The following is a 14,551-nucleotide window of genomic DNA, read 5'->3' as shown; positions in this document are numbered from 1 at the left end:
AAGGGGCAGTTGTGTGATGAAGTGAACTTAGGTGCAACTTATCTTTGTGTGTGTGTATGTGTGTGTACATTTTTTTTTAAATGTAGAGGGTTGTTCAATCAGTTCTGATACTTATTCTTAAGTCTGCCAGAAAATAAAATGTATGTAGTCGTGCATATTCTGGACCTAAATTTTCATATGGTTTTATTGAGCCATGTCACCTTAGGCGTCCATGAACAAAAAAAAAATTTATTATGTATCTTGTGGAGACAAGTGCAGGCCTTCAGTTGAGAACTTACGTCTCAAGGATGGATGGTTAACATAAGTAGTCTTGTGATCTTTTACTTTTCTAAATGTCCCGCTACTTGCACAGTGTAAGAAAGTCTCATAGATTGCACTTTCTGGAAACTGCAGTACAAGTACCAAATCAACGTGGACGGCACCGTGGCTGCTTACCGGCTTCCTTACCTTCTGGCTGGGTCTGGTTTGGTGCTGAAGCAAGACTCTGAGTATTATGAGCATTTCTACTCGCGTCTCACTCCTATGGTGCACTATGTTCCATTTCAACGCAATCTTTCGGACCTAATTGAAAAGCTAACTTGGGCACGTGACCATGATGAGGTTGCACAGGGCATTGTCAAGGAAGCCCAACAGTTTGCATTGGATCACCTCTTACCACATCATGTGTTTTGTTACCATGCACAGCTTTTCCAGGAATACTCTCTCAAGCTGAAACGACGTGCCAAAGTTGCTGAAGGCATGGAAGAAGTGCCTCAACCTCATAATAAGCAGCCATGTGACTGTGGAGAGCAGCAGGTAGAGATTTATTGTATAACCTTTGAGGCTGGCATGACATGGTACATGAGAAGACTGGGCATTTTGCATTGCAGAGAGTGCTTTGTGTTACATGTGTGATTTTTGTCACAGCTACTCTTGCCAAGCTGTTTTGCGTGCATGATCTAAAACAGTAAAATTTGTGCATTCATATAGAAGGAGGTGCATACAACAGGCCACTTATGTTTTCATGATGGAGCTGTTGCCACATAACATTAGAGATCTGATAATTTATACTGACCATAAATAAAAGGTGTATATACAGGGTGTCCCACGTAACTTTAGCCAAACTTTAAAAATATGCAAATGCCACCTAGCTCAACAGAACCAAGGTAATGCTGTTTGCGGTTGCTTAGAGATACTCAGATTATTTTTTGCATTCTGCCTAATTAGATAATTAGTCATAATTAATCAACTTATCAATTATTATAATTAGATTAAAGGTGTCAATGAGAAAATTGTGGAGCACTATGGAAAAACTCCCAATACAGCTTTCTGTTCCTCAATGCGTGCAACATAGAAGTGTTTTTCCGAGCGTGAAAGAAGTCCGCGAATGCACGCAAAATTGCCGCGCGACTGGCCGCTCGAGGCACTTTGCGTGTATTCGCGGGCATCTTTCACGCTCGGCAAAACACTTTTATGTTGCACTTTTATGGTTAAAATGTGAAAAGGGCATTTTATTGAAATTTTCACATATTGCTGTCTGTTCAACGTAAGGTGCAGGGATGGGACTTCTGTGCCAATTGTGCCGTTTTGATACGAATGCAAATTCCTGCACCACGCTGCGCCAGAACAGCTTCGGCATGTGTGCTCAGGCAGTCCCTGCGAATAGCAAGTGGATTTATTCTCCGAAAAAGAGTGCAGCCGTTCACATTCCACACACTGGGTGACGGCGCCTCCCTCACAGTTTCTTGTAATTTTTTCGCTCATAACACTAGACTTTTCGGCGCTTCCGGAAAGTGGCCGGCACGTGCGGCCACTCCCGGTTGTTGTTGCTGCTTTCAGTATGGCCGGGCATCTGTATTATTGCGATAGCAACTGCATGGACACTCCAGGCACATTTTTGTTGTCGGCATCGCCGTCGCTGTGATATTCCATATAAAGTCCCAGGCCGATAACACCGTCGCTGCGCGAGGGGAGTCGACAATTGCGGCTCAAACTGGCGCAAGCAAGGGAGGAAAGTTGAGAGGAAACAAGCCACCTACCGTCGCGCAAAAGGCCGTGGGAGATGGGAGGGAAGGAGGGGGGGGGGGATGTTGTTCTCCAGCAGCAACTGTGTATTTTGCGAACGTGCGCGAGGGGAACCGGACGGCGTGCTACTCCAGCAGCAACCGCGCGCGCCCTATCTTGAAAGCGATCTGCAGACGGCTCATACCTTCGTGCGTGCTGTGTTCTCGCCGCTCAGTTAGCGTTGAAGCGATAGACAGCACGAAAGTCACTTCGCTCGCTGCTGCTGCCACGCTTCCTCATGCCAGTGTTTTCATAGCGAGTGTCCGCAGTCATCTAGTGTTATGTGTTATGTTTGCCTGTGCGCGCTGACACCATGCTTGTTAATTTAGTTAGTAAACTAATGTTTCCAAGTTTATATGGCCTATAAAACTACTATGCTTACTTCGTATAACTGTCTACTCATTTGCTATCACAATCGATGCTTTGCCTTTCAGGCAAAACTGCGACTTTTTTTAGAGTGTACTAGAATACGGTTGAGTGGGCCGAGCGGCGCAGCGCTCCCTAGCTGAGGCGCAAGACAACGAAAAGTAGGCTGAGGGCGCTGCGAGCGAACTAGATATTAGGGAAGCGTGCGTTGCAGCGGGTTCAGCGGGCGGGCGTCTTTGTGCCCAGGACTGGTATAACGTAAAACTATTCCAATCTGTTTTTATGCCCATATGGATGAGTCCTGACCCATTTTGACCTGTCAGGAAGGGCCAATGGCGGATTAGTAATAAAAACATATTGGAATAGGTTTATGTTAAACCAGCCAAGAGTCGATTGCGGCTCTCTGGGTCTGCAGGTGACACATGGTGACCCAGAAATTATTAGGGGTGTGCGAATATTCGAAACTTTCAAATAACAAATTGAATAGTGTCTTATTCGATTTGGTCTTCGAATCGAATAGTCACTATTCATAAATGCGAATATTTTTCAAATACTTTTTGAATATTTCAAGACCTCAACTGAGCCTAAATAAACATAAAATTTGAAGAAAAGTACGGTAAATGTTCACCTCCGCAGGCATAGTTTAGACATAAAACATATGCACTTTCATAGTGGAGCAGGCTGTCACTTAGGTAGTTCTGCTTTACAGGCTGTACAGCGATCATTCGGACTCTGTGAAGAACCCTGTGCATGTGAAGAAATTTTCTTCTAATGCTCCATTTGTGCTTCTAATAAACAACGCTTTATAATGTACTATCGGCCAAGAAAGTAAACGGACCACGGCACCGGTGGCCGGAGCGGCTGCCTGGCCACAACGGGGCGCTGCTGTTTCGCTCCGCGCGCTTGGGTCGAGAGTGCCGTGGGTGGTGTTAAGCTTCTCCCTCACTCTCGCGCTGTGTCTTGTCACGCTTGATGAAATGCCTAGTGCGTCGTACGGTTGCTTTGCTGCTGGCGGTCGCGATGAAAGAGACCGTGTATAGCCGGTATTCAACACATGGCGCTGTCGCGCAGCAGCCGACGGCCGCAGGGATTGAAACCCCGGCACTGTGAAAGAACGAAGACCTGCTCTGTTTTTTTTTCTTGCCTATGTTGACCTTATCTTTCATACTAGTGTCTATCGCCTACGTCCCTTGCTGCTGGAGTTTAGGCGACATCGCTCAAGGCGCCGCAGCGGCGGCTGACGCGCGCTCTTTCACGCGAGTGCCATAACTTGAAGCCGCGCCTGCAGCAAAGCTCGGCTCCTCTGTCGAGGGTGCTTTTCCAGCATTGTTTCCCCCAGTGGGTTTAATATTTATATCAGCGATGATCTGAAGACTGCTTTAATTGGCTGCTACAATACGTAGTCCATTATAAAGTTTTCTTCACAAAAGTACCGCCAGGAAGAGATGATTAGGAAGAGGAGTCGGGAAATGTAGTCAGTCATGAAAGGTAATCCATGCAAGCAGATACGAGTGACATTTGGTGGTGTAACGCGGATCTCGGGAGCGTTTGCGCTAGATGCACAGGGAGACGTTAGGCGTGGTGGCACGGCAAATATGACTTTATTACACCGAACATAGTTTACACATAGAAAGGCTCAAATATATACAACCATGCAATAGCTCTCTAAAAAAATATCCCTAAACGCTCACACTACCTTATCACTTCTTTTTCTGGTGCACCCGTCCGTGTTAAACAGTCTGCCCAAGCTGGCATCGCAGTCGATGTCCAAGTAAAACACCCACAAGTCCGCTTCCGGTCTCGTGACGTCTGTATAGCTGTATTGAAGATCCTGAAGCCGTTGTCGGCCTTGAGTGTGACAATTCCGCTGCCTCTGTAGAGCGAGAGCGAGGCTTTCTTACAGCACTGGAGCACAATCCCCAAAAATCGTTTCACTGTAAAAATGGATCTTGCATCTATTCTCTTCACGGCAAGGAAACCTTGACGGGCGTGAGCACAACCGCCCGCGCACGTCAGTCTGAGAACGTCAAACGGTGCACGGCAAGCCGACGTGCCGCTAACGTGAACGTGCATTTTTTCCGCAGGCGTGAAAGAGCGCGCGTCAGCCGCCGCTGCGGCGCCTTGAGCGATGTCGCCTAAACTCCAGCAGCAAGGGACGTAGGCGACAGACACTAGTATGAAAGATAAGGTCAATATAGGCAAGAAAAAAAAAACAGAGCAGGTCTTCGTTCTTTCACAGTGCCGGGGTTTCAATCCCTGCAGCCGTCGGCTGCTGCGCGACAGCGCCATGTGTTGAATACCGGCTATGCACGGTCTCTTTCATCGCGACCGCCAGCAGCAAAGCAACCGTACGACGCACTAGGCATTTCATCAAGCGTGACAAGACACAGCGCGAAAGTGAGGGAGAAGCTTTAACGCCACCCACGGCACTCTCGACCCAAGCGCGCGGAGCGAAACAGCAGCGCCCCGTTGTGGCCAGGCAGCCGCTCCGGCCACCGGTGCCGTGGTCCGTTTACTTTCTTGGCCGATAGTACTATGTAATAATGACAGAATCTTGCTCACTTTAAGAATACTGGAATGAAAACATCGTTTTGTATTAATTGTGATAATGGCTGTTAATTATTCGAAAAGTATTCAGTATTGCATTGGCTCAGGAATACGTAGTTTGATCATAGTACTACCGATGTTTTCGGCTTTATAGGAAAGCATGCGCCGTGCCACCACTCGACCCACTTTGCATACTCTAGTACACTGTAGTTACAAAGCGCGCTTCTACTAAGCGCTTCGTGTTGGTTTATTATGTGTTTCGTTGTGGTTTCGAAGTTCGCTGCCATATTCCATTATTCCACCAAAATTCAGGTTGGCCTGCTCCAAACTGCTCCAAAATTACTTTGGGCAGTCCCACCCCTGAAGGTGTTAAATGTTTAAAACTTCACTGTTTCTGCAAATGGTGATCCCCGTGTCTTGTTTATCTTCTTATTCAACACTCACCTTTTTTTTTCTTTCTTTTCTTTTTTTTCAGAGGGAACATGATGAGTTATAGCCAAAGATACTCCATATACTGAAAGGGGCAGCATTATCCGAATGTGTCGAAGTGGAATTGTATTTTGCTACATTGGCAGAAAGATGAATGTACAAATTCCGTGTGCATGGCATGCACATGGAACATGCAAATAGGTGTGATTAGAAGATATGCTTAAAAGGAGTACTGACACACATTTTCGAAGTTATAGAAATACTACTTACATGCTTCTTGTACATAAAAAAGAAAATGACGGCATGTATGAAAGTTGGGAAAATATTTTAAGACATTAATTTGGTACTAAAGTTTGCCTCGAAAGGTCGGACCTGGCATCATGAACATTGGCACATCATGATACAGAGTAAAATTAGCTGACCTTGTGTAGCAGTAATCATATGTATGTTAACAGTTCTCAGAAAACAATAAGCAAGAGTGCTGTGCATTTTTTTACCTGGCTGTGCTTGCATGTGGCAACTGCACCAATTGTGGAAACATAGCAAGCTAGTTGCATTGACCTACCGAAACTGGTTCGAAACTTTTTCACAAGTGTCATAGTAAATTATCAAGGGCACTCTGATGCTTACCTGCATTTTTTGCGTGGTTGAGAGGGCTTGGACCTTCATTTAGTGGACAAGTCGAAAATGTCATGTCACTACTCCTTTAAAAGAGCTGTTATGTGGACATTTCCAAGAGTATTATCATCTGCAGGAAGAGCTGTCTTCACTCTGTAAAGCTTGTGTGTATACGCTGTTTTCTTCAAGAATACTCGGTGACTTTGGATACCAAAAGTATTTCAGCCATGTGAGTAGAATGGTTTCCAGTATAACTAGTGACGTTTGGCTGGATGTCTTGGTACTTGAATGAAAGCAACATTTTGTTTGTGGAGCAGCTTGTAAACCTTAGCATTTGTTAATCACCCATGTGTCACGCATTTTCTAATTCACTGTGTACTTCAAGTATGAAGTCTTCAGTGGGAGGGAAATTAAAATGGCACCATTTAACAATGCTCTTGCTTGTTTTGAAATGCACATTTTGCCTTGACTACCTGTTCCAAAACATGCATACAAAGTATACTGATGCAGTGGTGTTACAAGTTCCACAGAAATTATTGGCACTGCTAGTAAAGCCATTCTCTCTCTCCCTTCCCCCCTCCCCTGTCTCTCTCTGAAGCTTTTATAATATTACAGGTGTTCTACAGCCATAGGCAGTACCTTCTAAGATAAAGGACCCTGCTTCATAAAATCATACAAACAGAAGCACCTGTTGCTATGTCTGTGGAGCTATCTATTCGTATTGTCTTTTGGTTTCAGTTGCACTGTAAGTTGACAAACAAATCGTGTTTATGTGCATGACGAACTATCTGCTGCAATTTGCGCACGTCGTCAGTCAGTGTAAGCTCTTATCATGTATACTAGTGATTAGTGTAAGACACTTGTCACTAGTATACATAATTGCATGCAATGAAAGGCAATTGAGAGGCCTGTCTAAAGCAAACTCCCTACCGTAAGCTTCACATTGTTTTTGGGCCCTCAATATTTCTGGTCACAGTGAGGGTGCGTACCTTGCAAAATAATTCATACGTATTTTAAGCACACTGCATCATTATTGCTGAACATATCTTGCTAGGTGTACGGTATTCATATAAGCAAACTTTGTTTCAAGGGTTTAAGCAGTATATTGAGCTACATTCTGTGACTTTTTGCAAATATGACTAAACCTCAAAAGCTGTGGAATATGGGCTGATGTGTGATAGAGAATTAAGGTGGAGGGTTGAGTATGTTGAGCTGTTGCTGCGTGCTTTTACCTGCTCTGTCAACTATCGTTCCTTTCACCAACATATACCAGTAGCCCATGGCAGGACTTCTGTGCCATAGAGAGGCAATAATGTTTCTTTAGCATTCTAGTGATGATGAGTGAGATTCTTGATTACCTTCAGGCACTAATGTACTTTCATCAGTATTTCTCTTGTCGAATTGATACGTAAAGGGTGTCCCAACTAGCATGCAGCAAGTTTACAAAAACACTAAGCCCCCTGTGCAGCTGAAACCCCATGTGCAACATTAAGGTAAATGTGAAGAAGCTGAAAGTATTTCTGAGGATCTATTTAATTAGATGTTATCATGCATTCGCCCGGTAAAAAGTTAGATTCTTGACTTATCATTTGACGGGGCTTGTTTTATTTACTGTCACTACAATGTGACAATATCGATAATGATTAATTTGCTAACCTCACGAACACTTACTTCATGGCCCATATCCTAAAACCAAAAATTTAGATTGCCTTTCAAAAGATAGGATGCATCTGTTTGCAGCATGCTATCATTTTTTTGCTCTTTTTTCTGCATTCTATTTCCGCATTGGCTCATTCATGTCATCATGTTGAGAATAGGAGTGCTGCACCCAAACATGCTGCGAGTGCCATAATCCATCCATTAACATGGCTGGGCAGGCTTCTAAATAGGATGTGTCGGCTTTATTGGCAATGGTCACTGAATTTGTGCTAGCAGCTGGTTTCAATGTGCGCAGCAATTGAAGAGAGTGAACCATAATTCATAGTAGCTTGGGTTTTGCATACTCATTTCTGTAGCAAACTATTGAACACACGTCATTCTAGGCAAGAAGCAAAAGCATTTATATGAATCCAGCAGCCACGACAAGATAAATATGTCATTGCATCTATGAGACTGCAGTGTCTGGTATTGGGTATGTTGTGTTCATCTACAGTGTGTGTGAAAGCAGTACTGCTGAGGCACACAAGCAAGCTACTTTGAAATGTTTTTGTGTGTGGGCCTTTTTGTTTAATACTAAAAAGCAGCTACAGAAAGCATAACACGCTGCAGATAATTGCATCTGATGTTTTCAAAGGATACCCAAGTGTTTTGTATTGATACATAGGCCAGTAAATGATTATTCTGAGAATTATCTAGATAACCATCAAGTAATCTAGACGTAAAGTACTGGTGCTCCACGATAACTAAAAACAGCTGGTTACACCAGCGTAATGAGCATCCATCAGTCTCGGTCTCTCTTTGATGTGGTGTTTATTAGTTGGGGCATTCTATAGACCCTTTAAAGCTAGCAGTCTGTGCACCATTGGCCGCCACAGGCCTGCCGCCATTGAACGCTTTCTGAATCGGGAGCAAGCATGCATCAGCCGCTGCCCGTCGTTCCAGCAACATTGCAACGACAAGCCAGGAACCGCTTAGTATTAATATAAAAGGGCAGAGGGAAGACATGCTCTGCCGAGAACTGCAAAAACTGTGACAGAGACTTGAATTTGTAATATGAGACTCTTTGCGAGCTTCATCCGCCTAAGCTGCACAAGGAGTTGCCCGTATTTACAACCTTTCACCATGCATGCCTTTCCGCAAGGTGAGCAAAGCAAGCTTTACCGCTAGTGCTAGATGGCCATTTGTCGGCAATGACTGCCACGCTAACACCATCTGCCGCAACAACAGTATTGCCGCCACCTCTGGCACAAAATATCACGGCATGTTGAACTTCAGTAAGCATGCAAATCTGTGCCACATCCTCCCCCCACAAGCGCAACTGACATGCTCGAACAACTTTCCATAACAGCGAAGTCAAGCATGGAATAGGTGGGCACTGTGAGTTTTGATTCTGCGCCGAAAATCATACGGCAGGAGAGCTATTGCTCGGCCACTTGCAACATTTTTTTACCACATGGCGTGAATACATTTTAATCTGCGCTGTAAAAAACAATTCCCATGTTACCTGATCAGAACTGGCGACAAGAATTACATGGTCGGAGCAGGTCGCGAACGGGCATTTTTTGCGTGCATAAATACATCTATTCCCGAGCGAAATAGTTGCACAGTGAACGGCGATAGGTGCACGACTGTAACTGCCTTACAAATCTATCGCTGCGAAGACTAGAATATAAAGGGCTAAAGCAAACATCAGGCAGCTACATTTGTCGCCTTCAGCTGGTAAGTGTGCACGCTATTAAGATTGCAGCACAGACGGAATGGATAAATTAAAGGTATAATTACACTGCCTTTGCAGCTTTGGTCTAAGTTTTGTGTCGACCCACTCACTGGTCACCGTGCTGGCCGAAATAGCAGTTGTCTGAGCTGTGCCTGCGGTCGCCATGGCCATTGTAAACAAGTGAGCAAATGCCGATCAGAAGGCACTCAATGGCGGGTGCTGTCTCTCTTGAGCAAATATGGCGGCGCCCATGGGTATGCTGTTGTAAAAGGTCTGTATAGCGACTCCTCCATTTATCATTGTTTGCCAAAGACAGCAATTTTTGTTGTATGTTAAGCTGCTTGGTACATGTTTCTCAGCCCTTTCTGTGTTCTCTGAAGTCATCTATGTAGTAATTGCTTCCATAGTGATATTTTCTAACGCTTTCAAAGTATTTGGGTACTTGAATTCATGTTGATGACTCAGTATTATGCACTCTACTTCCCTCTGGCATCATAAAGGCACTGTGATACAGCATATTCTCATGCTATTTGATTGTAATAGCGTGACATGCATGTGTTCGTGAACAAAACTTTGCATTCTGTGATTATGGTCTTAGGGCATTTGTTTCTTCAGTGCATGATGATGTGTTCCTGTTTGCAGTGTCTTCTTCTGTGACATATGTAAAAGCTTTCTCTTAAAACTGTTTACAATAAATTGTTCAATGTTGCTGGGTAATTTTAATTCATGTGTGGATTCAATTACATTATGGAAACCTTCTGAAGTGTTCACCAATGCTTCCAGGAAAGATTTTGCAGCGGACTTAGTGGATTGAGGGTCACATTTGTATGTAAACATAAGATTCTGCTAAGATGTCTGCTTTAATCAGGGTGTCAAACTGAACCCAAACCGAAAACATTACCAGAAATGGAATTTTGGCTGGAATTGAGCCTGAACCTGAAACAATATTCTTGGAATGTTCCTGAACCCGAACCGGACCTGAACTGTAAAGAGACTTCGCAGAACCCTTCTCACGGTGACTGTCGATGGTAATGCGTTTAGCATTGAATCAATATATAGCAACACAACGTATTGCCACCATTGAAACGAGTTATGTATGAGGCGTGTACTGCAGCAGGGCTTTTATGTGCTGGTGATGATTTATTGGCATCCCCTTCAAAACGCGGTGGTGACAGTCACCTAGCCTACTGATGATGATTTAATGGCATCCCCTTTAAAACGGGGCGGTGAAAAATAGTCACCTAGCCTACTTGATTAAATCAAGTAGGCTATGCATGTTTTTTATCTAGCGTTTTGTATACATTTTATTAATCTTTTTTTTTTTCTCAAAATCTATCTTGTACCGCTACCTATGATTGTAAGAGATAAAATCAGGTCTTATCAATCTCTTGCCTGCTTTTTCTCCACCAGTACTCTAAACGTCTCCTGCTTATCTCGACTGCTGATCAGTTGATGCCTTCCGTCCACTTTAAACCCAAGCGTTTCTGGAACGTGTACGTTACCTAGGGGACTCACTGGGTGAATACCTTCGCATTCCATTAGCATGTGCTGAGTGGTATGGTATGGTATGATAAACTTTATTCAGGTCCTGAAGATCAACCCTTAGGACGACGACGCCTCTCCGAATTTTTTTCTGCAGCAGACACATGCCTCATCTTGTTCCAAACATTTTCTCCGGTATGTTTTCGTCCTCAGGCTATCACCTTGAGCCTCAAATAGCAAGGCATTGCCTTTATTTATCGTTCAGATTTTGCCTTCTGATTTCTTTCTTCCCATTCTTGTGAATATCCTTGGTCTTTCGTGTTTGCATTCTTTGCATCCAATTTACTTTCTCTGTTTTTCTCACTTTCTTTCTGATTACCCCTGGTTGTCTATTTACCCTTTCAATTACCCTTTACTTAGTTGCCAACTTCTTTTACCTTTTCCTCCATTCTGCATCCACACTTTTCAGGTACAGATACTTGTGCACTTTAGGCACCCATTTATTTTCATCCATGTTCCTGAGTCTTTCTTCAAAACTAATTTTGCTCAGTGCTTCTCAGACTTCAAGAAAGGCCCAACCCGGCCGGAATTTGGAAAGGAATAATGGTGCCAGCGCTAACATTCGCAAATGCTATTATGTGCTTAAAATCAATGATCTCGTCTCCGGCACTGGCGGAGCAGGTCGCGGTGACCCTCGCCCTCCGGGACGGGAGCAGGCCGCAGATCTACACGGATTCCCGGGCGGCGGTCAGGGCCTTCGCCACGGGTTCGGTCTCGAGGGAAGCGGCCTCCCTGCTTTGCGGCAGGAGCGTCTCCCCCCACGTCATCACTTGGTTCCCAGCCCACATGGGACCTCAGGTCTCCACCGTCATTCCCAACGCCAACGAGCTGGCCCATGCCCGCGTGCGCGAACTCACCCACCGCGCCGGGGAAACGCCGCCCGAGGGCACGGACGCGGGGTTCTGCAAGGACTCGCTCCACACGTTTAACGAGATTTCAAAGCACTATCAGCTCAGCAGGAGGGTCTATCCCCCGCCCCACGCCAAGCTCTCCAGGCCTCAGTCTTCCACCCTTCGCATGCTCCAGACCGGGTCATATCCCAGTCTAGCCAGGGTCAGTACGTACGCGGACTCGTTCGAGCCCGATTGTCCGGATTGCGGCGATCCCTTCTGCACTTTAGAGCACATGCTCTGGCAGTGTCCCTCGTTACGGGACCACGATAATCTCACCACGGAAGAAGAGTGGGTGGAGGCGCTCAAGAGCTCCGACCTCACTGCTCAGCTACGGGCTGTCCAGAGGGCCCACGACGCGGCGGTCAAGCACGGCCTGCCCGTCCCAACGTGGAAGCGGCCCGCAGTGGCTCCTCCCCCGTAAGGGGTTCTCGGAGTCGCTCCTCAGGACCTAAAATAAAGTTCACTGCCTGCCTGCCTGCTGGTGGGGGTTGCAATAATCAAATATCGGTAGGCCGGTTGGCTTTGGGATGGTTGGATGGATGAAAAACTTTATTTTGGTCCTTTAGGGCGCGCATTAGTGCACAGCGGGCCGCTCCCACGTCGGGACAGAGAGGCCAAGCCTCTCCGCCGTGTCGCGGGCCCATTAGACAGCCCATAACTGTTATTTGAGGTTGGGGCAGCATAAAACCGCATCCCAATGTGAAGTCTTGTTGCTTTCATCACCACGTAACGCAGGACACCGCTAGAGCATGCATAGTGCACATGCATTTGTTGTCTGAACTTCGTGGTAAATTCTGTGAAGAAGTAGGACAGTGTCATCAGACTAATAAGAGTGTCCAACCGGCAGCAGCAGGGCTCCGGAGAAGATAACCGTGTGAGATTGGTACATGCATTTGTAATGTGCCATTTCACTTACATCGCGGCCATGTACAACAGGCAAAGATCGGAGCCAGGTTTGTATGTGGTAATGTTTAAAATTTGTATATTTCTTGGCTTATAGCAGAGCAGAGTCAGTGCAGGGTGACATGGCTGCACTGTCAAATCTACTTCTCTGTCTGATTCTGCTCTGCATTTTAATAACTATATGCCAGGAAATATACTAATTTTAAACATCACATACAAACCTGGCTGTGATTTCTGCCTGGATGTGATCACTCATAAAATGTTTCCCTGATAGAAACTATTTCAGTTCGCAGGAGACCCAGCAGGGCAAAGCTTTGTCACCGATGATGTGTTTTATGCAGAGGTGACATCCTTGTCAATGGGGGCATGTTGGCATGACATCAGCATACAATACAGATCTTTTTATTTACAAGATAATTTTGACGGGAGGCATTCAATTGATTGGTCTAAGCCAAATGCACACTAGTCAACCAGTCAAGCTGTGCTACACTATTCCCATGTTTCACATATGGAAAAACTGCCTGTGCATCACTCTATCCGACTATATTAATTTTTTTCTGGTGTCCATGCCTCATTTAAAATAAATTGTAACTGTGGACAAACCTCGTGTTACCGTAACCGCTGCCACAAAAGTTTAGGAGTTGTCTAATATAATTTTTAAGTTGTTCTTGTCAAGATGTCCATTAGCCAACTTTTAGTGTAACGTTAGCAGGACTTATTGAAGTACTTTTAGATGTCTACAGCTACAAAATGTCTTGATCAAGACAGCTACTAGACATGAATTATCTGTTCAAGACATCTCGACATCAAATAGCTGCTTCTGTGTTTCGTGGGAAGAGACAAGATGTCTTGCGGGATATTTTTTGGCGCGTTTTCGCTCAGTAAAAGGTTTTGGTGTGCGCGTTTTGTTGCAAGGGAAATAAATAGCATTAGCTTAGCACTCTAAACGCCAAAGTTGCTGCCTTTCCTTCAGATTTACGTGCACTGTTTTGTAAGAGTGTGTGGTGCGACTTTGTTACAATGTTGAGTCGTACCTGTTGAGTTCTCGCCAGTCTGCTGAGAGGCCGAAGACTAAGCAGAACGACAGTGTTGACTGGGACCGTCTGCCTTAACAATGGGCCGGCATGGCCTTAAATATGGACCCCAACTCGCCAGTCCATCCTTGGGCACAAGGAGGGACGAATTTTTTTCCCACGGGAAAGCAGTTGCTGCGGGCCCTGGACCACCTGCACATGTTTGCGGGGGCGAAATGCGTCATTGTTTCCCAGAAGATGTCCCCAAACGCAACGAATCGCCGTCGGAAGGGTGGCTTGGTTGTCTGAACACATTTGCAGGTCGAAAGGTTTCCTCGTTTCTCTTAAACTGCCCCGAAACGCGACCAGTCGTCCGTGAGGTGGTCCTTGGGTTGTTGGGCACAATGCTGGTTACCCGACGCCTTCGTTCGCTACAACCTTGGCGCCTGTCTGCTGCTTAAGTGGCGAGCTGCGTCTACGTAACGTGAGGTGGTTTGGTGCATTACCTGACTGACATAACACAGACTCGACTGCGTCATATGATTGAACTTTCACTAACCTCGGCGTGCGTGTTTGTCATGCCTACCATGTGCACCCATTCCGAAACCCCCGCAGCAGATGCAAACAAAGCCAACCGACTAGAATTTACTGCTTGTCTATCACGTGTGTAGGGCCTGCTTCTACTCTATTTTTTTACTATAGGCTTAGATCTATAGGCTATAGATTGTCACGTGACACTCCCTCCTATTGTATTCTTTCCTCCATGTTCCTTGGTCTATGTCGTCAGCATACATCAGTCCAGGGATCTTCTGTTGCAGTCT

General features: G+C 45.3%; 1 protein-coding gene across 1 annotated transcript in view; it reads left to right on the top strand.

Annotated features, from left to right (window-relative positions):
• LOC119435919 (protein O-glucosyltransferase 2-like) overlaps window positions 1–10,092 on the top strand; it is a 31,279-nt gene extending 21,187 nt beyond the window's left edge. The window contains exons 7-8 of the mRNA XM_037702615.2: window positions 394–795; window positions 5,432–10,092. Coding sequence (XP_037558543.1) covers window positions 394–795; window positions 5,432–5,452 — 423 coding nt within the window. The 3' untranslated portion in view covers window positions 5,453–10,092. The remainder of the gene's footprint in view (window positions 1–393; window positions 796–5,431) is intronic.
• The last annotated feature ends 4,459 nt before the right edge of the window (window positions 10,093–14,551 follow it).

Source organism: Dermacentor silvarum, chromosome 1 (genome assembly GCF_013339745.2).
Source record: "Dermacentor silvarum isolate Dsil-2018 chromosome 1, BIME_Dsil_1.4, whole genome shotgun sequence".
Classification (NCBI taxonomy): Eukaryota; Metazoa; Arthropoda; class Arachnida; order Ixodida; family Ixodidae; genus Dermacentor; species Dermacentor silvarum.
This window is presented reverse-complemented; position numbering and strand designations above follow the sequence as displayed.